At 31.0% G+C, this 27,736-nt stretch overlaps 3 protein-coding genes across 5 annotated transcripts in view; 2 read left to right on the plus strand and 1 right to left on the minus strand.

Annotated features, from left to right (window-relative positions):
- Positions 1–579: 579 nt before the first annotated feature.
- Positions 580–5,734, plus strand: LOC116843609 (pyruvate dehydrogenase E1 component subunit alpha, mitochondrial-like). Its single transcript, XM_032814144.1, has 6 exons — positions 580–693; positions 1,215–1,388; positions 1,503–1,721; positions 1,792–2,040; positions 2,882–3,127; positions 5,585–5,734. The coding sequence occupies exons 1-6, from the start codon at positions 580–582 to the stop codon at positions 5,732–5,734; spliced, it is 1,152 nt and encodes a 383-aa protein (XP_032670035.1).
- Positions 5,735–9,158: 3,424 nt separating this feature from the next.
- LOC116843656 overlaps positions 9,159–27,736 on the plus strand; it is a 22,830-nt gene continuing 4,252 nt past the window's right edge. The window contains exons 1-3 of one of the 2 annotated variants that reach the window (XM_032814244.1): positions 9,159–9,776; positions 16,472–16,673; positions 18,663–19,984. In XM_032814244.1, the coding sequence (XP_032670135.1) occupies positions 16,607–16,673; positions 18,663–19,984 (1,389 nt within the window). In that variant the 5' untranslated portion in view covers positions 9,159–9,776; positions 16,472–16,606. The remainder of the gene's footprint in view (positions 9,777–16,471; positions 16,674–18,662; positions 19,985–27,736) is intronic. The other variant, XM_032814245.1, reaches the window with a different exon arrangement.
- On the minus strand, positions 20,998–26,706 carry LOC116843660 (speckle-type POZ protein-like A). 2 transcript variants are annotated; one of them, XM_032814256.1, is made up of 3 exons: positions 26,555–26,704; positions 23,290–23,375; positions 20,998–23,007 (listed from the first exon to the last, which is right to left on the minus strand). In XM_032814256.1, exon 3 carries the CDS (start codon positions 22,988–22,990, stop codon positions 21,932–21,934), a length of 1,059 nt encoding a protein of 352 aa, XP_032670147.1. In that variant the 5' UTR covers positions 22,991–23,007; positions 23,290–23,375; positions 26,555–26,704; the 3' UTR covers positions 20,998–21,931. The 2 variants fall into 2 exon arrangements, with proteins under 2 accessions (XP_032670147.1, XP_032670148.1); XM_032814257.1 differs by lacking the exon at positions 23,290–23,375 and having other exon boundaries at positions 26,555–26,706.

Genomic DNA, 27,736 nt, shown 5'->3' on the forward strand with positions numbered 1-27,736 from the left:
AAGAATTATATACAGCATATTTAACCCTACAGTCATCGCATGGGGTCTTTAAGAGGATATTATATCCAAAATAGTCTTTTCTTATATTTTACATGAACCCAAAAACCTAATTAAACAAAGAAAATATTTAATATAAAAGATTCATTTCTCAACATAAAAGATATAAAATAATTTTTTATATTGGGGTTTCTCAGAATCCCATGCGTCGACTCGTGTTCGAAAAGTAACGTGACGACTGTAGAGGTAAAGAGCGAATTTTCGACGTTTAGAAATCAAAACGATTGTCATTTCGTTGCTAATCGACTAATCGAATCGTGACGAATGCAGTACGTCTGATCTCTATTTATTGCGTGAAAAATAATCAATTCAGCTTCTAGTGAAGAACTGAACTAAATGAGAACTAGGAAAATATGTGTAACAGTAATGATGAACTCTTCACGTGCTGTGTGACTCGATTCGTATAACGTTATTAACAAAAAGTGACAATTTTCAAAGAAATTAATATCAACCGTCGATTTTCGATTCGTGAAATCTTTGAGGAAATTGTTCCTTTAATAACGAGAGACGGATATTTGAAGAATGCACTCGGTATGGACGAAGGCAAGATTATTGTTTTACCGATGCGGCGTCAAAATGCAAAACCACCTATTCATGCGTTACCGTGGATTCGCTCAAGAAGCCGTCGTAGAATCGGTATAATATATTTGATAAATTTATTTTATTAATAGTGCATATTGCCAAAGTTTATTTGGTAAACTCTTTCTACAAATCATCTCATATTTTCTTTTTTTTATGTAATTTTTCACGTAATTCTGTTTATACGTAAGACTTTACAGACTTTTTTACAGAATTAATTTAATAATATGGATATAAAAAAATTTACACTTCCACAAATATGACGCTAGTAGTGAACGTATTACTAATGATTATTATTAATAAAATAATTATAACAGTTATATTATAATTTATTTTATTAATCGAACTAAAATTTTAAAAAAGCCTAAAATAAAACAGAAAATCATGATGACGTCGAAATAACGAGAAAATGATTAAATCGTGACTGAAAAGTGAGCTTTTCAATCGTTTTCTCATCATTTTGATAACATTTTGACTTCATCGTGATTTCTAAGTTATCTCTCTTTTCTTCTTTAATTAAACATACACTTTCCCTCTTTCTCTCTCTACTTCTATATCTTTCTTTTTCTCTCTCGCAGAAATTCGACTTGTATCGTTTGGACAAAGGGCCGTCTGAGAAATCGACTTTGCTGAAAGACGAAGCCACTTATGCCCTGAAGACAATGAATTACATACGTCGGATGGAGAATAAAGCCGCGGACTTGTACCGACTGCGGCTCATCAACGGCTTCCTGCATCTGTACGCCGGTCAGGTAACCGTGAATCCAAGGGATCGCGAAACAATGTGCGTCATTGTCGGGACATGCAATTGTGTCAGAGTGAAATTCGAGCGTGTACTAACGATGCCTCGCGTTGCGCCTCCGTAGGAAGCCGTGGTCGTAGGCTTGAGAATGGCTATGCACAAGGAGGACACCGTTATCACTGCGTACAGGTGTCACGGTTTCGCCGTGGTGTTCGATATCCCTGCTCGCGCGGTTTTCGCGGAGCTCATGGGTCGCAAAACCGGCGCCACCAAGGGCAAGGGTGGCTCCATGCACATGTACGCGCCAAATTTTTACGGCGGCGACGGCATTGTCGGCGGACAGGTAGACTCTTTACCACTTGTGCGCGACCGGATGTGTTCCAGAATTCTAAATTAGTCTCGCGATATTGCAGGTACCGATCGGCACCGGCATCGCGTTGGCGCACAAGTACAACGGCACTGGTACTGTGTCCTTCACATTGTACGGAGACGGCGCGGCGTCGCAGGGTCAGCTCTTCGAGGCCTGGAACATGGCGAAGCTCTGGAACCTGCCGGTGGTTTACATATGCGAGAACAATGGATACGGCATGGGCACGGCCGTGCATCGGCACTCCGCCAATACGCGGCTCTATACACGCGGAGACCTCATACCGGGAATAAGAGTAAAATAACGCCTTCCAAGAAAAAAGTTATTATATATAATCATTAAAGTTAGGTAGTAATTACACACAGAAAAATATCATCTTAGAAAAAAACATACACTTAGAGAAAAACATGGAAATGGCAATTACACACTGAGAAATCATCTGATAAAAAATTAACAAACAAATATTTCCGATCAAAATACCGGTGAATTTATGTATTATATCATGAAACACCCGATAAGAAATATCATTTCAGTTTCAGTTTGATTTATGTATGAGATATCTCTCAATGAGAAGTCTGATCGGATAATAATTTATTCAATTGAAACGTCTCATATGCATATATTTCTTTCTTTATTTCATTGAGCCCTTTTATTGACTGTACATTTAATTAGTTAAATGCAATTATTTTAATTGCGGAATTTGTAACTTTACAATAATTTAATCCGCTAAATGCCTACAAATTATTGAGGCGATAATGATTTATATTAGAAATTAATGAGCAACTTAAACGTCAAGAAAACAAAAATTCGTTGTCTTCGTTAGAAGTTATTAATACGATAATTATGTTTAATATAATTTTATGTACAGTTGTTGTAATGCAATTAAAAGAAACAATAACTTAAACCTTCGTCCTATCTAGTATAATCAAGATATTTACTAATGAAATTGTCTATAATAAATATCTAAGCTCTGTACTAAATATAACGGAAAGTTATGTTACTTTTACTTAGGCTCTCACTGGTCCTTTATCTCTTTTATTTGATTGCAAATTAATTTTCTATAATATTTTCATAATTAAAAATTTGCTTTTATATAATACGTTTAATATGGTCAGATATATATTTTTCGTATACAGGCGGACGGTATGAAGATTGTAGATGTGCGAGAGGCCATACGGTTCAGCCGCGACTACGCGCTCCGTAATGGGCCGATCGTAGTCGAAATCGTAACCTATCGTTACTTCGGACACAGCATGAGTGATCCTGGTGTAGGATACCGCACCAGAGAAGAAATCAGATCTGTGCAAACCGAGCGAGACCCGATCACATTGTTCAATCAACTGGTTATAGAAAAAGGACTTATGACCGAGAAAGAGATTCAGGTAACATCTAAGTGACTTTCAATTTACATATTTCGCGAATAGAACGATTTTAAGAAGTTCGGAGAAGAGTCGAGCGAGAAACCTCGAATTCATTTAAATTTTATTTAACTTGGTCGAGAAGCTCGAATTCGAGTATGAAATTTAAATACATACTCTCTAAATTTCTTGGAGTGAAATTTAGTCAAAATGTGAAGTGGTCACTGAGTAATTCGCATTTGAGTGATTTTTCACTCATATAGAGGGAATTCTCCACCCTCAATCGTCGAATGAATATTTCCACTTGAAATTGAAAAGTGAATCTGATGTATTTCATCGTCAAAGGTATATATCAATGTATTGCTTGACAGTACAAGCAGAACAAAAAATCAAATTCCAGCCTAACTGCAATCACATAAAGACATGTTGAATCGGACGAAATTTGTGATTTTTGGAAAATACTTTAGAATTATTTCCAAAGAACATCTTTGCTCATCCATTAATTCGGAACTTGCATTACTAAATTAATCTAGTATACATTTTTTATAGATAAATAGTGTTTCGAAAAGAATCTATCGATCTTTTCGTCAACCAATCAGAAAAAGAACAACAAAAAATTACGATAACGTTAAAATAATGTCAAAATAATAAAAAAATTATTTAAAAAATTCACTTTTCAATTACGATTCAATTATTTTCTCATTTTGACGTTATCCTGATTTTCTATTCTACTCGGGAAATGTGTTAACTCAATTAAGTATCGTATATAGGCGGCCGGTAGAAATTAAACTGGAGATTAAAAGACCAGAGCGAGCGCTATTCCGTACACGTTTACGATAATTGTTGGTTGCGCAGATATAATCATATCATAAAAAAGTTGCGCAACGACACAACCGATAGTTATAAATATATACTACTGTGTCCAAAAAGTAAGACCAATTTAAAATTTCTTTTTTAAATCTTTATTTATTATTCCAAATCTATTTCGTCGCCTTCAAAGTAATCCCCCTCAGACACAATACACTTATGCCAACGTTTTTTTCAACCCTCGAAACAATTGTTAAAGTCGATTTCCGGAATGGCCTTCAAAGCTTTCTTCGATTCAGCTTGTATCTTTTCAATCGAGTCAAAACGGTGTCCCCGGAGCGGTATTTTGAGTTTAGGGAATAACCAGAAGTCACACGGTGCTAAATCAGGTGAATATGGTGGTTGTAGAACGATATGGGTCGAATTTTTAGTGAAATGGTCTCGAAGAACCAATGCAGTGTGAGATGGCGCATTATCGTGGTGCAAAAACCAAGAGTTGTCTTTCCACAATTCCGGTCTCTTTTTGCGAATAGCTTTACGCAAACGACGCATAATTTTACACAGATGTCTGTCACAGTGCTACCAATTTAGAAAAAAAATATTCCTGACATTCGATATACCCGCGCAATTTAACTTGAAAATTGGTCTTACTTTTTGGACACAGCAGTATGGCCTCTAAATCTATTAAAGTCTGAAACGTTTCAAAATATTCTATCTATAAATTCGTGCGATAGTAACATACTTGCATTAGTACGTAAAAAAAAAGAAACTATTGACTAGCACCTGGATCACCAGCACGAGTTTTGATTGGCTTCTGCCTTTCCGTTTTGGGCTTTTCTGTCAAAGTGTAAAATTCGCTTTTAGATTTGTTGCGAACTGGTACTGATTTTCGGTACTGTTCGGTATTAAAAATTGGTATTTATTTTCAGCGATATAACAGTATAGAATCAGTACTGATTTTTGGTACTAATTTCAGTATTATTGTTATAATACTGTTTGTCTATTGTTATAGTACTTATTTTTCGAGTCTTGACCTATTGTTATCATCTCGATATTCAATCAAATCGGCATTGATATACAGTATTATGTTAATATTTTATACTACAAATAGATAACAGGTCAGTAGTTATCTCCTACTTGGACAGTAACTTTTTTTTAGAAATAGAACGTAGACTACGTTCCTTATTACGTTCCTTATTAGAAAGTTATAAACATTCAAATGCTTTTCCTAAAAAATCTTATTATTGATATTTAAAACATTTGTAAACTATGCATCAATAACTTTATAATAAGGACACCACGTTTTGTCTATTCTTAAAAAGAATCTCTCAACACACACATTACTGAACTAATGATGCGAACTTGATATTTACTTAATATATAATCGATCGAGACATATACTCATATGAAATCTACTTTAAGTGTGAGTGAAATATTCACTTTTGCGATTTTGAGTGACAGTATTTTTATTTTTCATTCATTTTAAATGAAATTTCTCCCCATAAAATTTAGAGAGTACATGATAGATAAGTATTTATATAAGTTATTGTAAAGACGGAAATTATGTCTCTAAATTTTAATTTATGACACGAAACTATAACTATCTGCTAATATATATATATATATATATATATATATATAAAATGCTTGAATTAAATTTTGTTAAACGATCAGGATATACGAACATCGGTCTACAAGCAGATTGACCAGGAAGTGGAGCAAGCCAAGGCCGATATGTGGCCGGAAATGTCAGAAATCTCAACGAACGTTTATATGAAACCTACAGAAAAAGTGCGCGGTAAAGTTCCTTGGGAGACATTCTAAGAGCGCGAAAATATTTCGTAATTTTCCCGCTTTGAAAATGTTGAAATCATTCTTGTGTTCGGAAGTCGAAATCACGCTCGATGTGTTTGTGGCGATACAATAGTGTACATTTTCAACAAAAATACATTATTTCAGAAGCCAAAGATTGATTTTGATTTCAAATTTTGACTACCCATATTGCACTTTGCTAGTCTTTAGGTATATACTACTCATTTTATTGATGTATCTCAACTTCTTTAGGAACAAATTTACTAAAATCAGATTTATTAAGTTAGATTTATTTATTAAGTTAGATTATTAATTTATTTAAATTATAGAAAATAATTTAATTTTAAAATGACATAAATATAATATCTATCACAATCATTTGATGAAATTTCCTTTTTTTTATGGAATTTTGTGGTGAATGTTTATACAAGATCTTTGTTTATACAAACAAAGATATGCGTTATATCTTTGTATGTGTGTGTCGACAATACTTCAATTAAGAAAGAAAAATTGAATGTAAATCTAAATATAAGAGAGAAGATGATAATATGAAACAAGATGATAAAATATAAAATAGGGCTGATTTCTTTCCTGCACAACCATGCATCAATGTAGTCATTTTGTCAACGGGGTTCAGTTGCCTGGTAGCACAGCGTAAAAAAGAGTCACATATAGGTCGGTATTCATATTTGGATCTTATATATGAGATTGTCGTATGTTTACTAGTATCTTCGGGTACTTCGTAGCCAATGAAACGTTCCATAATCCGTAGTCTGAAGATGAAAAAACAATCTCAAATGTAAAATCTAGCTATGAATACTTGCCATAAAATATGTATCCTGATTAGTAGTTTCTTTCCACGAGAGCTCTCCACAGTCTTCCTGCCAGCCTTCCAATATGAATTAACTTTACCTCCTCAGGAAAAAAATTTACATATCATTATATATAATTATATATGAATTTGTTCATATATGTGACCTCATACATGATCATATCTCATTATATATGTCCATACGTAAAACAAATACTCGAATAAAAAAAGGAAAACATAATTTGATTCAATTAAACGATGGGCTACTACAAACACAAGCATTTACTTCAATTGTATCTTCACAACAGCATACTTTTCAATGTAGATATACAATGTAGATATACATAATTATATCTACAAATATACAGACAAAATGTATATATGAACATTTTTTCCTGGTCGTCCATTCATATGCTTGATTTTAAACATTTTATGAATGAGAATTGCTTTTATTATGAGAAACATTATCCGAAAGTATCCAAAACATATTATCGGAAAGTATCGTACACTTGTAAAATACTTTATTCTAACTAATAATACATCGCTTAACTTTATTCGCTCACGGATGGAGTATATTAATATAAAATTTCAATAGGCTTGAAAATTTGCTTTACTACACGGAAAAAAAGATTTGGTTGAATTAACCAAATATCTGGTCGATTATGAACGATCCAGAAATTCTGATTGAAGTAACCCGAATTTTATTTAAGTTAACAAGATTTTTGGCAGACTAACCATGTCTGGTTATTTAACTAAATATGTCTGGTTCAATCGGAATTTCTGGATCGTTCATATTCGACCAGATATTTGGTTAATTCAACAAAATTTTTTTTCCGTGTATTACTAAATTAATTTTTTTATTTTTTAACTATAATATCCCGATTTTAATGACACTCGGAGAAAAAATATCTATGTTCTCTAAAAGTAACATTTCACGATATATTTTCACTCTTTCTCTCAAAATAAAAAAAAAACACATCTAAACACACTGAGAGAAAAAAATAGTTGAAATAACTATAATCTCACTATATTTTATAGTTCGTTTTGGCCTCAAACATATATTTATAGTTCATCTAAACACGGCATCGATATAGCAGAATGAACACACATTTATAGTCACCATCTTATTACTCTATGTGTATAATAAAGCGCGCTTTGGGAATATAGATGTATCCATATTTTCCAAATATTCCAATTGTATTGACTCTATAATTAATTTTTCTTACCATTTAATATTTGTTACCTTACTATGTTTTTTATTTCAAATAATTATAATTTTTGGTAAAAGTTTTACATGAGTTATACTATGTTTATATTGTAAATATTACAAACATTATGGTGACATTTACTATAAAAAAGATATTCCTAACTATAATCTTTTTACTATGCCATTATAGTTCCAAATATCATACATTTTTCTCTCAGTGCAATATATTCTATACATATACCAGGATACATATTTTAAAACGGTTTTCCTTATTTTGTTATTACGAAAGAACGTATGATTGATATATGAAATAATATCAAAATGATATCATAATGATGAAAAAATAAACGATCTATGATTAAAAAGTTTTTTCATTATTTTATCGTCATTTTAACATTATTTTGACACATCATGATTTTTGTCCTGTCTAGGATCGCTCGATCAACGACACTAACTCGATAACTTGATCGAAATTAATTTCAATGACACTGAGTTTGAATTATTTAATCTTAATTATGCAGATTTAATTGCCGGACACTTGTCTTGTGTGGCGTGCGCCAAAAAGTAGATTATTCTAAACGATGACTTTCTACGTTCTAAACGTTGATGACTTATATACTGAGAGAAAAATGTTTGGTATTTGTAACTATAATCATATAGAGAAATAATTATTGTAAATTATGGTCAAGATAACCATTTTTTAGTCAATTGCACTATAATTTTAGTGATAATCTTATATGCATGTTACTGCTGCTTCGTGTTGGAACAACTACCCAATTTGGTGCCAATTATATTTTTTGGTTGTTCCAACACGAAGATAGTAGTAGTAACATGCATATTAATATAAGGTTATTATCATTAAAATTATAGTGCAATTGATTAAAAAATGGTTGTCTTGATCATAATTTATCAGTAATTATTTCTCTATATGATTATAGTTACAAATACCAAACATTTTTCTTTCAGTGTACGTGATCTATCGTGAAACGGGTCTATCTGAGTGCAATGTTAATGAGTAGTGTTAGTATGACAAAACAGAGATATACGCACTGTATCCTTCTTTATCTTTTTTATCTCAATTTACTTCCGACACGTACGACTGATGGAAAGTTCCACACGATCGAATGGATCCGATATTCTATGTCGATCTAAGTGCATCTTACGTAATCGTGTGAAGTGGAGGAGAGGACAGGAAATAGACGAGGTCTCGCAGTGTGTGTGCATTCCGACAGAAACGATCGATCAGGGGCAATGATCGTTAGGAGCGACGAGCAGGAGCATACGGAGGAAATGAGCCGGCGAAATGGCAAGGGAGATGGACACGAGTGAGTCAGAAGACTTATGAAGAGAGGCGTAGGAGAAGCTCCGAGCTGAGGCGAGACTCGGAGGGCCAGACGAAGTCGCGTGAATGTCTCGGCGGGAGTCGCCATACGTCGCTCGCACGTGGCACGTCGTGTTAATTGAATTCTAACGAGACATAGTCGCGGCGACATAGCCGAGGAACAATATCGAAGAGGTCGCGGACTCGCTTCGTCGGAATCGCTTCGGAACCCGTTCGCACGCGAAAATTCTTTTGTTTATAGTGCACTCGTGTTGTGTGGTCGCCGATTGTCGCCGGCTCATGATCGTTAATAACAATAGTCACGAGCGATGCACTAGCAGGTACCGTATTCTCTGCTTCCTCTGCAAATTTCCGCGAAACGCGTCGCTATAATTATGATTCTGTCATTTTTGTCGTCGTCGTCGTACGACAGACTGGTGTAATTTCGATGTAATTAAAAGTTCAACGATTAAATGTCACGTTCTTTTCAAACGAAAACCGTGACGACGGGCGGTGCCTGAGGAAGAAAGTAGCAAATGCGGGAAGAACGAGTAATTTAAGGCCGTGAACGCTCTCAATTGTCACAAGTCTTTAATGAAATCCAACGGCCGGCGACAAACCTCGGCCGCGTCATCGACCAGAAACGCTCGAAGAATTCTTCGCCGTGCCCTCGAGTGCATGACAATAACTCTGTTAACTTTGACAAGTCGAGGAGGTAATATTAAAGACCATTGGTCTTATAGGATTTAGCGAAACAGAAGATAATTCGCTGTTTAATAATCTCCTATTGATAAATTTTGTGTTAAATTAACAAGATTGTATAATACATTTCAAAATTACTACAATCTACAAGGATTGTTTACGTATTTTCTACATAATGTTTATGTATACAGGGTGTCTCACACTCTCCTCCGGACATTTTATGGAAACGTAGAACAGGTTGTGGTGAACATAAAAGTCCTATACCGTTTTGCGATATTCGCTATAATTATCGAGATATTAATTGTAGAAAATTTGTGAATGATTATGCAGGATATGGTAAATGAGTTATAGTAGCGACGACTGCCGTCGTATACTTATATTTTAGGTCAAATTGAACAAAAAAGTCCTCTACCATTTTCCAAATAATCACATAAATTTTTAATTATTAATTAAAGAAGATGAGTGCATTATCACGCAAAATCGTGCAATAATATTCTTTAATTAATAATTAAAAATCTATGTGATTATTTGGAAAATGGTAGAGGACTTTTTTGTTCAATTTGACCTAAAATATAAGTACACGACGGCAGTCGTTGCTACTATAACTCATTTACCATATCCTGCATAATCATTCACAAATTTTCTACAATTAATATCTCGATAATTATTGCAAATATCGCAAAACGAATATAGGACTTTTATGTTCACCGCAATCTATTCTACGTTCCCACAAAATGCCCGGAGGAAAGTGTGAGACACCCTGTACACACACACACATACACATGTATATGTACATATACAAGGAGGCACAAGGCAATTCTAATGGCAACTCTAAGATTTAAACAAGTTTAAAAGTTATTAAAAATAAATAAATCAATTTGATTGTGCACCAAAAGGTGTATAAGGAAATACAAGTTTTACCGTGAAAGAATAATTTAAAAGGACGAAGTTATTGTTTTATTGAAAGCGTGTATTAACCTCATTATGCTTCTTACGAATTATGATTCTTCTGAGGTAAAATGGAATATTTCACAAAACTTGTGTATATTTATTTCTCAATCATTGATTTTAAAAAGAGATTCATTAAATCATGCAATATATAAAAATGTGTTATTGCATGTTTAATTATTTATAATTATTTATTAACAACACTTTTTTATAAAATGATAAAACTATATTCTTCTCTTATTAAAATATTAATGATAGTTATTATTTAGTATAATAATTTTTATTAATTTTCTGAAACATAGCACATGATAAAAAATAATGCAACTTAACATTTTAAGAGCATAATGGTATAATTCTTGAAGTATATAAATTTGAATTACTCTTGTCAACAAAATTATCGCATAGGTAAATTCATATCAAAATTTCGCACAGATTTAAATGAGTATAATACCGCGAAACATTATCCTATTTGAAATCTTTTTTTTTTTTGTTTTAAAGAGTAAAGTACTTTAAGGAATATTCATCCGATTTTTTAAAATTTATTCTCTCCCCTTCCTACAGTCTTTTCAAAAGTAAAGACGTGTTGCGTCTCTAAAAAATTGCATAATTTGACGTATCCTACGGGGTGGACTAAATTTTTTTTGCAAATTTCATGATAACCATCGTAAAGTATAGACTTTCCCCTACAATTTAAAAAAAGTTGGACTTTTTCTCGCGGAGTTGCGATATATCAAAGTTATCTATGCATTTTACATAATGCTTTTAAATAAGCATAATATAGCGAAATATTATCGTATTTGAAATCTTTTTTATTTTATTTTATGATAGTTATCGTAAGATTTATGAAAAGAATTCATTCCACTCAGTAGAGTGCGTCAAATTAAACGATTTAAACAAAATGCATAGGTAACTTTGATATGTCGCAACTCCGCGAAAAAAAATCGTACAAATTTACCTAGTTTTTTAAATTGCAGAAGAAAGTCTATACTTTATGATGGTTATCATGAAATTTACGGAAAAATTTAGTCTACTTCATAAGATACGTCAAATTGTGCAATTTTTTGGAGATGCAACACTCCTTTACTTTTGAAAAGACTGCGGGAAGAGGAGAGGATAAATTCAAAATTAGACGGATGCTCCTTAAAGTACAGACTTCACTCTTTAAAATGAAAAAGAAGATTCCAAATATAATAATGTTTCACGGTATTGTACTCATTTAAAATTGTGCCAAATTTCGACATGAATTTACCTTTGCGATAATTTTGTTGATGAGTGTGTATATATGTATACACACACACACACACACACACACACACACACACACACACACACACACACACACATACATACATACATACATACATACATACATACATACATACATACAAGGAGGCACGAGGCAACTTACTGGCAACTCTAAGATATAAACGAATTTAAAAAATATTAAAAATAAATAAATCAATTTGATTGTGCACCAAAATATTCTTTGAATTATCGACTATAAGGAAATATAAGTTTTACCGTGAAAGAATAATTTAAAAGAGCGAAATTATTGTTTTATTGAAAGCGTATATTGACTTCTTTGTACTTTTTATATAAGGTAAAATGGAATATTTTACAAAACTTGTGTGTGTTTATTTCACAATCATTGATTTTAAAAAGTTTTTAAAAGAGACTCATTAAATCATGCAATATATAAAAATGTATTTTTGCATATTTAATTATTTATAATTATTTATTAACAACACTTTTTTTATAAAACAATAAAACTATACTTTCCTCTTATTAAAACATTAATGATAGTTATTATTTAGTATAATAATTTTTAGTATCAATTTTCTGAAACATAGCACATGATAAGAAATAATGCAACTTAACATTTTAACTCTTAAGTACTGACACAGATCTACAAAAATATTTCGAAGTTGGATAATTACCTGAGAAAGCGAAACGTCTTTCGTTGTCGCCACTTCGTATCTTATGGGCCAAAGAAAAGATAGACGGACGCGATGTATATACGCTTAAGCGGGAGTGAAACAGCAATAAGTTTTTTTATTTCATTGGGAGTTTATTAGACTCCTGTCAGTGCTTAAGAGTTAAGCAGATAATGGTATAATTCTGTTATATCTCAAAGTATATAAATTTGAATTATATAGTACAAAACATCATAGATAGTCGATATATGTGCACATTTAATTAAAATGACTAAGAAAAATTGTCTAATAACTTTAATATATACAATAATATAAAACTTTAATATAACTTATAATAATAATAAATTAATATAACTTTAATATATACGATAATATAATATACGATAATATAAAAAAGAATCTTATATCATTGTTTACCTTATGCAAATGTACCAAACAAATTGCAATAAAATTGTGGAGAACGCAGCAAACGCATTAACGCAGTTTATAGCATCTTTCAGCTAAAAATAATATGACGATTGATAACAACACGTGGTAAGAGGTATTTAACAATAATAAATGCGAAATATTTTATTACATGGCAGCGTCTCTATAAAAAGTTATCGATCACATCCTATTATGCCTCGCAGTCCCGTTATGCATGTATGTGTGTGTACGTGCGTGTGTATACATATTATACATACACATATGAATGTTTTTCATGTATAGACTACATAAATTATATAGAATATTGCAAATTAAATTAAAATATACAAAAAATGATAATAAAATTATAAGATGATTACCATTATTTGTCTTGAGTGTTAATTATAAGTATAATGTTTAAAAGAAATAATGTAACGTTTAAAAGAAATTATATAGTTTTTGTTTCATTAGTAGCCCTTTTTATGGTCCCCTCAAAACTCTACAACTTTTATATTAAATAATTTTAACATATATTTTTAAAAATATTGAGGTGGGAACACAACATTTCATTTTACAATGAACACCCTGTATACGTTGCAAATGTAGAGTATCATAATTTATGTCTAAACGTCCAATCCTACAAATTAACGCGCAAATGAAAATTTATATAATAACTGGAGAAACGCAGTATTATAAAAATATCTAATAAATGGTAATTTATTGTAGATCTATATACATAGTGATAAAGCATCAATAATAATTGTAGATTATAAAACTAATATCGGTTGAGTATAAATGGTCGATAATATCATACTTCTTCAATTACTTTCATGTTCCTTAAGTCTCTTGGTAATTACGAAAATTTATCCAGCGTCGAAGTTCAGTAAACATCAACTAACAGTAATATTACATTAATATTATAATTTTCCACTCAACAATATAAATTCAATATAATATGTGTTATAAGTAACAGTTTCATTGCTGAATAGGAAATTACAACATTAATGTAGTGTTATTTTTAGTTAATGTTTACTGGACGTTTTCTTTACCTTTATTACCTTATTAGTGATTTCGATGACGTCGAGTCTTAATTCTATTTTCAGATATTTAATGGGTGCAAAAAATGTGTTATCCTAAACGACGATTCTTTATATTTCGAATGTTTGATTTATTCGTTATCAAATATTTTTATCGTTATCAAATATCAAATCATTTTTTCCTCGAACGGGAATGAATATGTTGACAACTTAATAATATGAAACTTTATTAATGAAATTTTGTAAAAGACAAAGCCATAAAGCTATATATAGACTTAATAATAACCTTACATGCAGCCTTAATTAAGTTACTAACATTTTTTAATAAGGAAAGATCTCAAAGTATTTCATCGATTCTGAATTTAGACTAGTACAGAATTATTTTAAGGGGTTTTAAATAATACAAATTTCCGTTTGTACTTCCTATCTTTGCGTTTAAAATAAATAGCAGCATGTAAAATTTTATAATTTTCATTTTAAATATTATTACAATATTCGATTCATATATAGTAGTTTTAAAAAGAAATGTTATTGTACATATTTGGATGTTAAATGAGTACATCAACTTTTAACAAAAACATTTTGTTATAAATAATTCAATGTAATAATAGGAGAGTAACAATATTTCAACTTTGTGAGATAAAAATTTTTTAAAATATCTCTATCTAGTAAATTCTACGCTCTAGTAAACTCGCGCTATAGAAAAATATAAAATGTATTTGGTTTTATAAACAATTATAAAACAAGTTGATAGAATTTCTATTCCATATTTTTTAAAGTAGGACAAGCTAGAATAGAGGTTGAAAACAAGATTAATCTTATGTAAAGATTAATTTTATGATAAAGTCAAAATAATGTCAAGATGACCAGAAAATGAGTAAAAAACTTATTTTTCATTTTAACTTAAATTATCATGATTTTTTCTCTTCTATTTGAGTTATAGTTTTATCCCAATAAATATCAACTGACAGTAATATATCAATATTGTAATTTTCCACTCGACAATGTAACTGTTACATATTATTATATATTATATGTTATATTGCATTTATATTGTTGACTGGAACATTATAATATTAATGTAATTTTACATCAATATTACATTAATGTAATATTATACTGTTACTGTTTATTGGTATTTATTCATATATCACTTGGTGTTTATTGGATAATTATTACTCACACAGCATAAAAATATTACATCAACATCAAATTTAATTCGAGGTTGCCTTGTGATTAAATTAATTTCATTTCAATATCTGTCAAGATATAAATATCTTACCATTTTAAGCTAACGTTTTAGTAATATTAACGTGTTGCTATCCAATAAAGGGCATTATAACATTGTATACTATTATAGAAATATTTTAGTAATAATATCATTGACTTTGGTACTATGTGAACTGATAGTAAAGTTTTCATTTATTTAATCCTGATATACTTATTTTATACATTGAATATATATTATCAAAACATTGATTTAAACTTTATTAAGTCACTTATTGTAAGTTGTAACTATTATTCTCTTTTTTGCTTTTAACATGGTTTTCGTGTATAATTTTGAGAAATTATTAGAAAATAAATTAATGTATGAAATTGTATCGTAAATTATATACAATGTAAAATTACATTGTAAATATAATTATATTACATATATTATATTATATAGTATATGTAATATTAATAATAACATATTGATAATATTAATAATAACATATTGATTAAATTTTCCAGTATATTTAGACGCTTAGTGTTACTATTAAGGTTAAATAATCAATAAATAACTAATAATTCAATAATCAATTATTAAAAAATGTGTACGATTGGAAAAACTTAATAATGCAGATGCATGTTAGGACTATTATATCGGCCCATGTATAGTTAGTTTCAACACAGTTTAGACATTTTCTTGATATAAGTTGGAGTGTAGTCAATAATCCAGTAAGAGAGCAGAAGGAGTTACAGAATCGTGACAGGAAAAACAAGTTCTCTTATTAGATCATTGAATACATTCAAAAATGCATCGAGAAAAGAAAGTATTCAAATAGTATTAAAAGCAAGTATACCTAAATTAAGCAAGTATACGAAATTAAGATTTTTGCGATAAACACACATATGTGCTCACGTTACGTGTGTAAACATTGTACAATATGAAACTTCTAAATGCAGAATGCATTGTTGCTGGATATACGAATGAACATTTGAGAGTGTGATAAGACCTTATCTGCAGTATATCCTGTTAATATATCCTGTGTGATGACTGAATTAGTAGAAGGTCATCGACAAGAGGTTCTTTTTTATCACGGAAATGGCATATAAGTGTATACGTTTTATGTGCTCGACGCATACAATCGTTTGTCAGTTGAAACTATAAATATTTTCAGAGTAATGCGCGCAATTTGGGGATGTTGCGACAAATAATCATGTTTACGTCATTGTCCGTATCACGTAAGTTCTCTCGGTGAAAGATCTCAAATTTGTGCGAACTGTGACCACCTTTTACCATCGCGAAACAACGAATGCCGGCAATAATAGCAACACCAACAACAATGGAAATGGATGCAAACATCAACGACATATTATGCGGTATGTAAGTACGAGAGACGTTTAAATAGTACGCGGCTTCTCAAATAGGACAGGAAAACACGATGACGTTAAAATAACGAGATCATTTTTTCAATCATGGTTGAATCATGATTAAAAATCCCATGTAGAACAAACAATATAAATCAACAATCAATCTAACACCAATATAAACAAACAAATCAAAATAATGTCAATTTAACGTTATTTTGACTAAATATTGACTAAATTTACGTCATTTTTTGGTGAAAATGACGTGAGATTGACATTATTTTGACTATATGTTCTACCTGGGATCATGAGTTTTTTAATCATTTTCTCGTCATTTTGACATTATTTGGACGTCATCATGATCTTTTATTCTGCCTAGATTAATATAGAGAGGTAGCATGAATTCGGTTAAATCTTCATTACTATATTTTAAAACCTTCCTTTATTAGGTTAAGTATGTATTCTTTTATTAGGTTAAGTATTAGGTTAAGTATGACAATACATTGAGAAAAAAGTAGTTGGACTGACAAAATCGACGGTCACCGGCCATCAAAGAAATATTGTATCTATTCAATAACATATGCGTTGGTACAAAGAAATATTGTATCTATTCAATAACATATGCGTTGGTACAATATGTTGCGTTGAAATCGCAATATTTGCATTACTATAGTAATATCAACTTATTGTTGCACTAATGTATATTTTGTTGAATAGATCCAATATTTTTTTGATGGCCGGTGGCCGCCGATTTTGTCGATCTAATCGATTTTTTTGTGGAATAGTTTTTATTTGATAACGTGCCAAAGTGAACTTTGCAAGTGATGGGTTTTGCGTTTGTTCACATCAGTGAATACTAAACTGAACAGTTTCAGTGTTTCTCATATCTTTTGATACGATTTTATCACAACCTGAAAAATAATTTGCATCGATTTATAAGCATGTTCTTGAAACTTGGGTCGACTACTACACTCTCTTTAAAAATGAAGGAACAGTCCAAACAATGAATATAGAGGTATTCGAAGTGTGCATTTTAACGTACTGTCAAATAAATATTAATCGACAAATGGCTTTACATTTTATATTATCGCTAATCGCGTCACACTTAACCTAATAAAAGAAGGTTTTGAAGTTTAGTAATGAAGATTTAACCGGTTGAATTCGCACTATCTTTGTATCAAGCCGTGTATTTTTTAAACGTCCTTTGTACAACAACAAAATACGTCTTGCGAAAAATTTCTCCGTACTTTTTATTTGTTTCAATTTATCTCTTTATACATTCCTTATTTACACCGATTATTTAATACGTATACTAACTGGTAATTTCATACTAAATTATTTTCATTTCGATAATATACATAAACGAAAGTTTATTAACAGAGTGTTGAAAGTACATTGTGACACAATATTACATTCGCTCTTGTATAGGTAGAATTCATCAAATGAATAAAAACATCCTTTACTATTTTGTGAACAAACACGATAAATATTGAAATATTAAAAACTGTGTACACACTTTTACGATCCAGCATTACGCATCGCCTGCTGTTGCAAGGACTCAAGTAGTACAGAAAATCACGATGACGTCAAAATAACGAGAAAATGATCGAAACATGATCAAAAAATGAGCTTCTCAGCCATTTTCTCGTCATTTCGACATTATTTTGACGTCATCGTGATTTTTTGTTCTGTCTGAAGAAAGTGTTAACAGTTTCAGACTTGGGCGGCTCTATCTAAAAAACTTATCTCATTGCATGACGTATATCTCATTCGCTAATTTTCTTTAATTGTTATCAGTTATTCTCAATAATTCTCAATAATTATTCAATATCAATTGTTCTTTGCAAAATAATAAAGAATTTTTTTTTATTTAGTTTTGAGTTTTACTTATACAAGAGCAAATATATATCTTGTGTTAGACACCCTGTATATTGCATTTCGTAACTCTCTGAATTCAGTTCTTTCTCACACAGACTTTAAACGCTGGAATTCTGTTAACAGAAGTAATAACATTCTTGGAATGTCTCCGGGACGCGCAACTCCAACCCGCGCTGGAGAGCTTGCGGGAGAAACTGCTGCAACGCTCAAAAAATACCCTAAGCGCTATCAAGAAGACTTCCTCGTCTCCGGAACCTTATCTGGACATGAACTCCGGTCCAAAGACCATACTGCTCACGAAAAACGAGAACGATACGGAAGAATACGTAGGTATGGAAGAATCCCCACAGAAGCAAAACCATCAAGATTACTATGAGACTTTCGAGCACGAGAGCCAGCCCAAGATGGTACTAATCGCGGCTGAGAACGTGGAAAGAGCTCGGAGCGAACAGGACAATGAGGAAGGTAATCAGGCGTTGATGAATATCTATAAGAATCTATCGGCGGCGCAGAGCAAGAGCAAGTGCCACAAGTGCGGTCCGTTGCACCGGAAGGAAGGCAAGAAGTTATTCATGCCGGAGAACCGTGCCTGCTGGGTCGCACTAGTGGGCTCTCATTTGTTGATCTACCGTAACGAACGGCACGCTCGACCGGGCACGATCTACCCAATTCGCGGCTACATGGCGCGACCGGCGCCGAATCTGCTGCCCCGCGATCAACAGAAGAGCGACTCGGCCTTCGAGATCTTTTGTCCAGGCAACGAGACATTACAGTTCATCGCGAGGACATCGAAGGACATGCATCAATGGGTAGCGAAGATTTGCGAGGTTGGTTGCGGCAACGAAGACGAAAAGGACCTTGGGAACAAGAGCAACGCGAGCAACGAGGCCTCGGTGAATCATTGCGAGGATAACGCGACTAGCCCTCGACGTCATAAAACCGGCAAGTCGGCTGACAACGTGAAGAAGAAGTCGCCAGCCAAATCAAAGACGAAGAGCAAGGCCAGGAAGGACACGACGGAGAGCCCACCATCGCTACCCACTCGGATACCACGAAGACTGCCTTCTATACCTACCAATGACTCCGTGCCTTCTCATAAACCCATCGAGATCTACGATGACAACGATGATATTTACTATAGGATCGATGAATTGAATGGCAGGACGGCTTATCAGAATGTAATGTTGGCGAAGAACCAATGCATCAATGTCGGCGATAATGAGCATGGGAAGGCTGCCGGGTACGATGATGTGTGCGCGTCCAAGGGAGAAAAGGAAAGTCAGGTGCAGGAGGAGAAGTCCGCGGTATCAGGCGAGGAGAAGTTGTATGACGATATCTTTGAAATGTCGCGGATCAAAGCGAGCACCGAGGAAGAGAAAGTGCAGGACGGCGATCGTCCTATCGCCGTTGACGATGGAGAAGAATCCGTTTACGACGACGTAGAGGTGAGTTTGTAATTATACAAACATTAATATACAAGACTCAATAAATTATATATTTCATGTTTTCTTAATTACATTAAACATTTTATAGATTTAGAAACCAAGACGAAATTTTTCTGGAAATTTTTATGTATGTTTAATATGTCCATTTTGTATATGATTTACACAGAACGTCAAATTTCATACATTACATTATATATAAAAATCTCATACACTACATTAATAATATTTAGAACAAAATTTGTTTATGCTTATAATACGAGTACATCATAGCGTAGTTTATTAAAATTGGAAATATACGTAATATGAAATATATTTGCATCTGCGAGATGTTCCTCAAACTAATGTATGCATGATGTGCTTTCGGGAGAAAATAATTATATACAATTATATAAAATTATATATGATTATATGTAAATCATATATAAATTTTTATATGGTTACATGTATAATCATATATGTCCACATAGAAAAATATAATGTTAAATAAAAAAGAGAAGAAATAATTTCATTCAATTAAATGTCAATAATCATGTATTGCCAAAAGCATAAGTATTTATTTCGATTTTGTATAATATTATTTTTTTCGTAAATATAAATAATTATGCATGATTATACATGGCTATATAGGGGAAGAAGAGAGGAGGCAAAATTCATATATGATATTTTTTCTTTGGATATTATTGTTACATATTATTACGTATATTGGGGAAGGATATATTATAACAAGAAGATCAAAGTTGTTAACTATAAATAAAAAAAACGTAATACTCTACAGATGTTGTAAGAAATATTTAACATATTATATATTTAACAAAAATATTTAATATATAATATTTAATATATAATATTAATATATAATTTATAAATATATTATTATTAAATATTTAGTAATTTTAATTAATCAATTTTAAAATTAATTAATATATAATTAAACGTCCTGGGAAAAAAGTTCATATATAACCGTATAAAAATAATTATATATGATTATGTAATTATATATAAATTTTGTCCATATATATGTGACCTTATATAAAATATCAAATTATATACATACATAAAATACTGTTGAATGAAAAAAAACATAATTTGATTTGTCATTTAAAACATTATTTGATAAAAGTCAATTAAACGTTGACATTATGGGCTACCACATAAGCATTTACTTCAATTGTATTTTAACAACAGCATTATTTTTAATGTAGATATATATAATTATATGTGATCATGTATGGCCATATATGGATAAATATATAGTTCATATATGAATAAATATGTGGCCATGTATGAATATTTTTTTCCCGGAGTTACATATAATTAATAAGAGATATTAGAGACAAAGCAGAATATATAAAAATCTGTAATCTTAGATAGTTAAATATACAAAAACAGTGTTTGCTGCAAACTTTATCGGTAGTTTGTTAGCGGAAGTACAATAGGATTTACTAGTAGAGAATAATGACAGATTGAAAATAGAAATCGAGCTGGATCTGTTGTTCTGTAACCATTAAACGTATTTAAATATATTTAAATATAAATAACGGAATATACTATAATCCTACTTGGTTTCTGCCGCTAATCTGTTATTAAGTTGTGTCAGTTTAAGCTTGTGTTCTATTGACAGACTTCGTCAATACGGATACAGATTCAGATGCTTAATACGGATACATATGACTATAGATCTGACATTCTGATTTAATCTGCTGTTAATTTGCCAACATACTATTAACATTTTGCTTATGGGATATCTATGACACACTTAGCATAGTGTATATATTGCTTCTGTTAAAATTGCTAAAAACGTTAAAAGTATAATTTTTTCAGTATCAATATTGTTTTAAAGAATCAGATTAGTGTAGTCTAATTAAAGTAAAAACAAAAAACAAAATTTTATAAAAATATGTACTGACTTATAACAGATAGGTTAATACTTCAATTAATGTAAAGTTCCTAATAATGAAGCATTTTATGAGTGTTAAAAGAGCAGGATACTTCCATATTCGTGTTAGTATATTTAGCTATACGAATAAGATATTTAGAATTTGTTTCAATTAATTCTGCCAGTTGTGGGTTACGTATACTTTCTGGTTGTACTTGGATAAGTTTCCCGATATATTTTTCCAAGTATGTTGTATTACGTAACCATATCAAATCCATATCGAAAAATTCTATATAGCCTTTTGCATCAATTAACTTTATTAATTGCAATTCACACAGCAATTTAAGATCTTGTACGTCATATTTATCAGCTACTACAAAAAGTTCAGATAATGTTTGTATATCATCTATTACAAGATTAGGTAAAAGAGTGAATTGTATGTAAGATAGAAACAATTTTAGAATGTTATATTTGATATCAGTTATTTCCACTTCATTTGTTTCACTTTCCTTCATTTGGGAATTAAACATCTTATCGAAAACTGAGCTTTTTGAACATATTAAATTTTTGTTTGCATACAACCGCTCATCGCCTATCACGAAAATAACAAGTGACTCTTTATCAGGAATCATGTCGTTATTTTTATTGCTACTTATTTGCATTTCTTCATTAAACTGTAAATTTGTACACATAACTGTTTCACTTAAAACATCGTACCATTTACATTCAAAGCGTACGGTAAGAGTATTATTAGGTAGACAATTTGCGTTTTCTAAGAGATATATGATAGGTATACTACATAAAAGTTCATTTTTTATATACGTAATATTGTGTTCATTAGCTATTACTTTTAATTCTTTATAAAAATTTATAGTAGTATTTTTTATAAAAATGTGACAGGAACCTATGTACCATTCTTTGAAAATTATATAAAATTTTAAATGCTCTTTGTTGTCATCGGTATGTAATCGAAAGTGAAAAAGTTGTGATTCAATCCGTGGACTTTCTAAAGGAAGCATCATGTATTCACGCCAAAAGTTAGTAATGTCCCATGTATAAGTATATGTTTGTGATAGTCTTTCTGTTCGGCAATAACTAAGAGTATGATTACTGTTAATGTCGGAACGCATTTCTTCCCTTGTCAATCCTGTAAGAAATGGAAGTATTAAGTAATATTTTTATAAGAATTTTGTGATTCTTAAAATATTTCATGCAGAAACATCTTTATAAAACTGAATAACAATAAATATATTGAATAGATATGTGATAATAGATATGTGACATGAAATGATATGTGGTATATTTAATTTTATAATTTAATGTCATATATCTATCCGCACAAATTGTTATCTTCCCACAAATTTTTGAATGTTTATATATGAAAGATATCTTTTTATGTTATATCACCCCATATACTGGAATCTCGTACTTGTTAGATTCAGTAATAATACGCAAATTGTACTCGCTATCACGTTTTGCACATCCCTTTTTGAAGAATCACCATCACAAAGAATGCTAGAATTATATCATGAGAAAAGTCAGATATAATGTAACTAAAAATAAACACGTGGTTTTTCTAAGTGGAAATTGCCCACATAATAAATGTATAATTGTATTCTATTTGTATTCTATTTTATTCTAATAAAATATACTAAGACAGTTATTAAGCCAAAGTTACGCAAGCTGACAAAAATTTGCCAAAGTTGGTCAATATATATAATATATATAGCTATCCTTTTTAGTAATTATATATAAAAGGTTACACACACACAATTTCGGATATTTTTTATTTTAAAATATATTATAAAAGGTGGAATCTATATTTCAAACTATGTTGGAGGTCGCAAAGTTTCTGAAATATATCATTTTAAGGTTTCGCAATTTTACGTTGAATTATATTGAAAATTTCGCTATTTTTCATTACTGTCACTTCAAACATATTGTGCGCTATTTTACAAATCGTTACGTTGTAGAGTTTCTTCATTCAGAAAATTCTTGAATATAATCTTTTTTTCAGGTTTATTTTATTCAAAAATAAAAAACCGTTTAAAGCAAAGAGTTCTCTAAACATTCGATTTTTAACTAATCCAAACTGTATCACACAACTTTTTTGGATAAAAGACAACATTATACAAAATTACATATGAAGACATTTTATCGAAACATGCCAGATAGCTTGTTACTTTAAAATATCGATTGCTTTTATCATTGAATATATGTATTATATATGTTATACTCAGGGTTGGGAACGTTACTTTTTAAAAGTAACGCGTTACCGTTACCGTTACTTGCGGTAAAAAGTAACTCGTTACCGTTACTCGTTACTAATTCTAAAAAATAACGCGTTATCATTATTTGAAAAGTAACGATAAAAAAATCGTTACTTTCCGTTACTTTTGTAAAAAAAAAAGTTAAAATCGGCTTATAAAACGAATAGTAAGAGAGACAGTACATAAATTATACATATATAAAGACAAAATATAAGATATTTAAGTGGGAAGCACACATTCTTGCATAACGACATAAAGCCCATTCTACATTAGTCGCAAATCGCAAGGTCGCAAAGAAATTAACTCATAGTCGATTGTTCTTCTTGCGATCGAAGAATAATCAATTATGATTGGTCAATTTCTTTGCGATTTTGCGATTGCGACTAATGTAGAATGGGCTTTAGGGGCGCCGCACACGAATTGACATAACAGTAACGTAAGACGTACCGTAAAAATGGATCAATTGCAATCGAGTATTCACAAAAATGGCGACCTTACGGTTCGACGATACTCAAAGTGATTGATCAATTCTTACGGTACGTTACTGTTATGTCAATTCGTGTGTGGCGCCCCTTAAGCGTGGTCTACAATGAGAACTTAAGCCATAAAATTTAAGCTTTAAGTTCTAAGCCGTAAGAAGTTGACCAATCACAGTCAATTATAAGAAAAATAATTGACTGTGACTGGTCAATTTCTTACGGCTTAGAGTTTAAAGCTTAAATTTTATGACTTAAGTTCTCATTGTAGACCACGTTTTAGAGGCTTTCTAAAATAAGCAATAAATATTAAGTTGCAATAAAATTGACCAATTACAGTGGATTATCCTTCTAATAGTCAACTGTGATTGGTCAATTTTATTATAACTTAAGATTTATTGCTTATTATAGAATGGAATGCTTTACGGAAAGCAGCACATTAATTGTTTATCGTGTGCAAACTTTCGTCGCGTGGCAAGCGTTGTCGCGTTCTGTGTACAGAAGCCACTATAGTAAAAAAGTAATGATACTAGTAACGATGAATTTCGTTACTCGTTACTAAAGAAAATGTAACGCCATTACTTTTTTGTTACTAATACAAAAAAGTAACGGCGTTACCAAATCGTTACCAAAAAAAAGTAACGAAATAGTAACGTCGTTAAAAGTAACGCGTTTACTTCCCAACCCTGGTTATACTTATATATACAGGATGTTTCATTTTAACTTTCATACCGAAATATCTCGAAATGTACAAAAAATACGGAAAAATGTTTCAAACAAAAGTTATATGGTTCGATGGAGGACATAAGAAAGTACGATTGGTTTGATTTTGGGTGGCGTCGCCAAGATCAGGTCGAGATTAACTTTACTTTTTAAATATAAATATACATTTTTATTACAAAATTTTATTCTACGTAAAGAAACAAACAATTTTTGTTTGAAAAAAATTTTTATACGACCTCTATTTTCTAAAATATTTAAAAAATATTATGGAAATATCTACAAAATTATTGGTTTCAATAATTTTTTACTCGAATTTTATCAACTTTACCAAAAAATAGCGAGATATAAAAATTGTTTATTTTCTTCTCATAGAACTCTGAGAATTTTTTCAGAATTTTTAAATTAACTTTTTAGTACTGCATTTTCTTGTATTTTCTTGAAGTACTAAAAAGTTTATAAAAAATTCTGAAAAAATGTTCAAAGCTCTATGAGAAGAAAATAAACAATTTTTCGATCTGACCTCGATCTGATCTTGGTGGCGCCATCCAAGTTCAAACTAATGGTACCTTCTTATGTCTTCCATCAAACCATGTAACTTTTGTTTGAAACATTTTTTTTCCATATTTTTTATATATTTCGAGATATTTCGGTGTGAAAGTTAAAATAGGACACCCTGTATATGTGTTATACGTTTATTTTGTAAACTCACTTGAATATTTTTGCAAACAATATCCACATGCAATATTGTATAAAAGTCTCGAGGATCAGATATCATTTTATTTTAAAATAATTCATTTAATAATTGACTAAACTTTGACTAAACGACACAATATTTAATATGTTTCATACAGAACTAATTTTACATGACTTGTTGTCTACGCCACGTGAGCTACCGGAAATGTTGTACCTATAATTTAAATCTTCCGAGTAGTTTACGTTGTCATATTAAAAAACTAAATTTGACTTGTCAAATAACATATGTCAAATTTCATAATAGTTATTATATAAAATTATAGTTATAATTATAATTATAAAAGTATTTCATGACTATATGTTTCGTTTTAGAGCCAAAGTATTAAACGGCCTAAACGAAAAATTTAGGATATGTATGTGTATATGTAGGATATGCAGTGATTCACGCAGCACAAAACGTGTTAATAATATGATATTATTAAATTAAACAATTCATAATTACATTAATCAAACTTAACTATCTAAAACTCACACTTTCTATATCCTTTAGTATCGATTTCTTTCGACAATAGAATTCCGTTGGAATCATACTAGTATCACAAAAGAAATAGAACTCGAGTATTTATTACCGTGTTTCTTATAAGTGTTTGTGATGAATTGTTGCTGTGTCCTCTTCTGTGGGCTAAGTTTCAACATATATACACACGCATGCGCGCGCACACACACGTACACATACATACAATATCTTAACATTGTATTTATTTAACTGCTTAGATCGACAAACCATCTACAATCCATGATCTTATAATTTGAATATAAATATGGAACTAATATAACGTTATGAAACTAATTAATAATATATCAGTATAAGTAAAAGTATCAACGACTGTGGACACGTATCTAACTCTGGATATACTTATTAGAGCCGATTGTCCCAATTTCTTGGAATCTACAGTTAAATCATATGTCTATCTCTGTCCAATTTAAAGAAAAAACGAAGACAATCAGCCTTTAGTCTTTAAATACGAATATTTAAACGTTCAACATAGAATATATATATATATATATATATACAGGGTGTCCCGAAACTACCGGATGTTATTTTAATGGCAGATTCTTTAGAACATTTTAAAATGAAAACTTCCATACAAAAATGTCGAGGCTATATTAGATTTCAAACAAGAAGCGATTATATTTCACCAATAACAGGGCTGAGATTTCGCGCGCTCAGGCACGCCGAAATGACAAGTGATAAAGGTGCCACACGCAGTATAGAATAGTGGACACCTTCATGGTAATAATTGATCGACATTTTGACAGATTAAATTGAAATGTCATTTTTACTTGAATCATATTTAAGATATCTTAGAACTGTTATTCATATAAAAAATATACTAATGCAATGCGTAGAGAAGTAGCAAAATATATTATGACAATGTTATTGTAAATTTATACAATAATCATGATATCGTAAAAGAAGTGACATTCATAGGAGCAACTTTATCACTTGTCATTTCCACGTGCCTGAACGCGCGAAATCTCAGCCCTATTATTGGTGAAATATAATTGCTTCCCGTTTAAAAACTATTATAGCCTCGATATTTTTGTATGAAAGTTTTCGTTTAAAATGTTCTAAAGAATCTGCCATTAAAATAACATCCGATAGTTTCGGGATACCCTGTATATATATATATATATATATATATATATATAT

The sequence above is a fragment of the Odontomachus brunneus genome, unplaced genomic scaffold (genome assembly GCF_010583005.1).
Source record: "Odontomachus brunneus isolate Ranch 3 - 2012 unplaced genomic scaffold, Obru_v1 Obru_scaffold_034, whole genome shotgun sequence".
NCBI lineage: Eukaryota > Metazoa > Arthropoda > Insecta > Hymenoptera > Formicidae > Odontomachus > Odontomachus brunneus.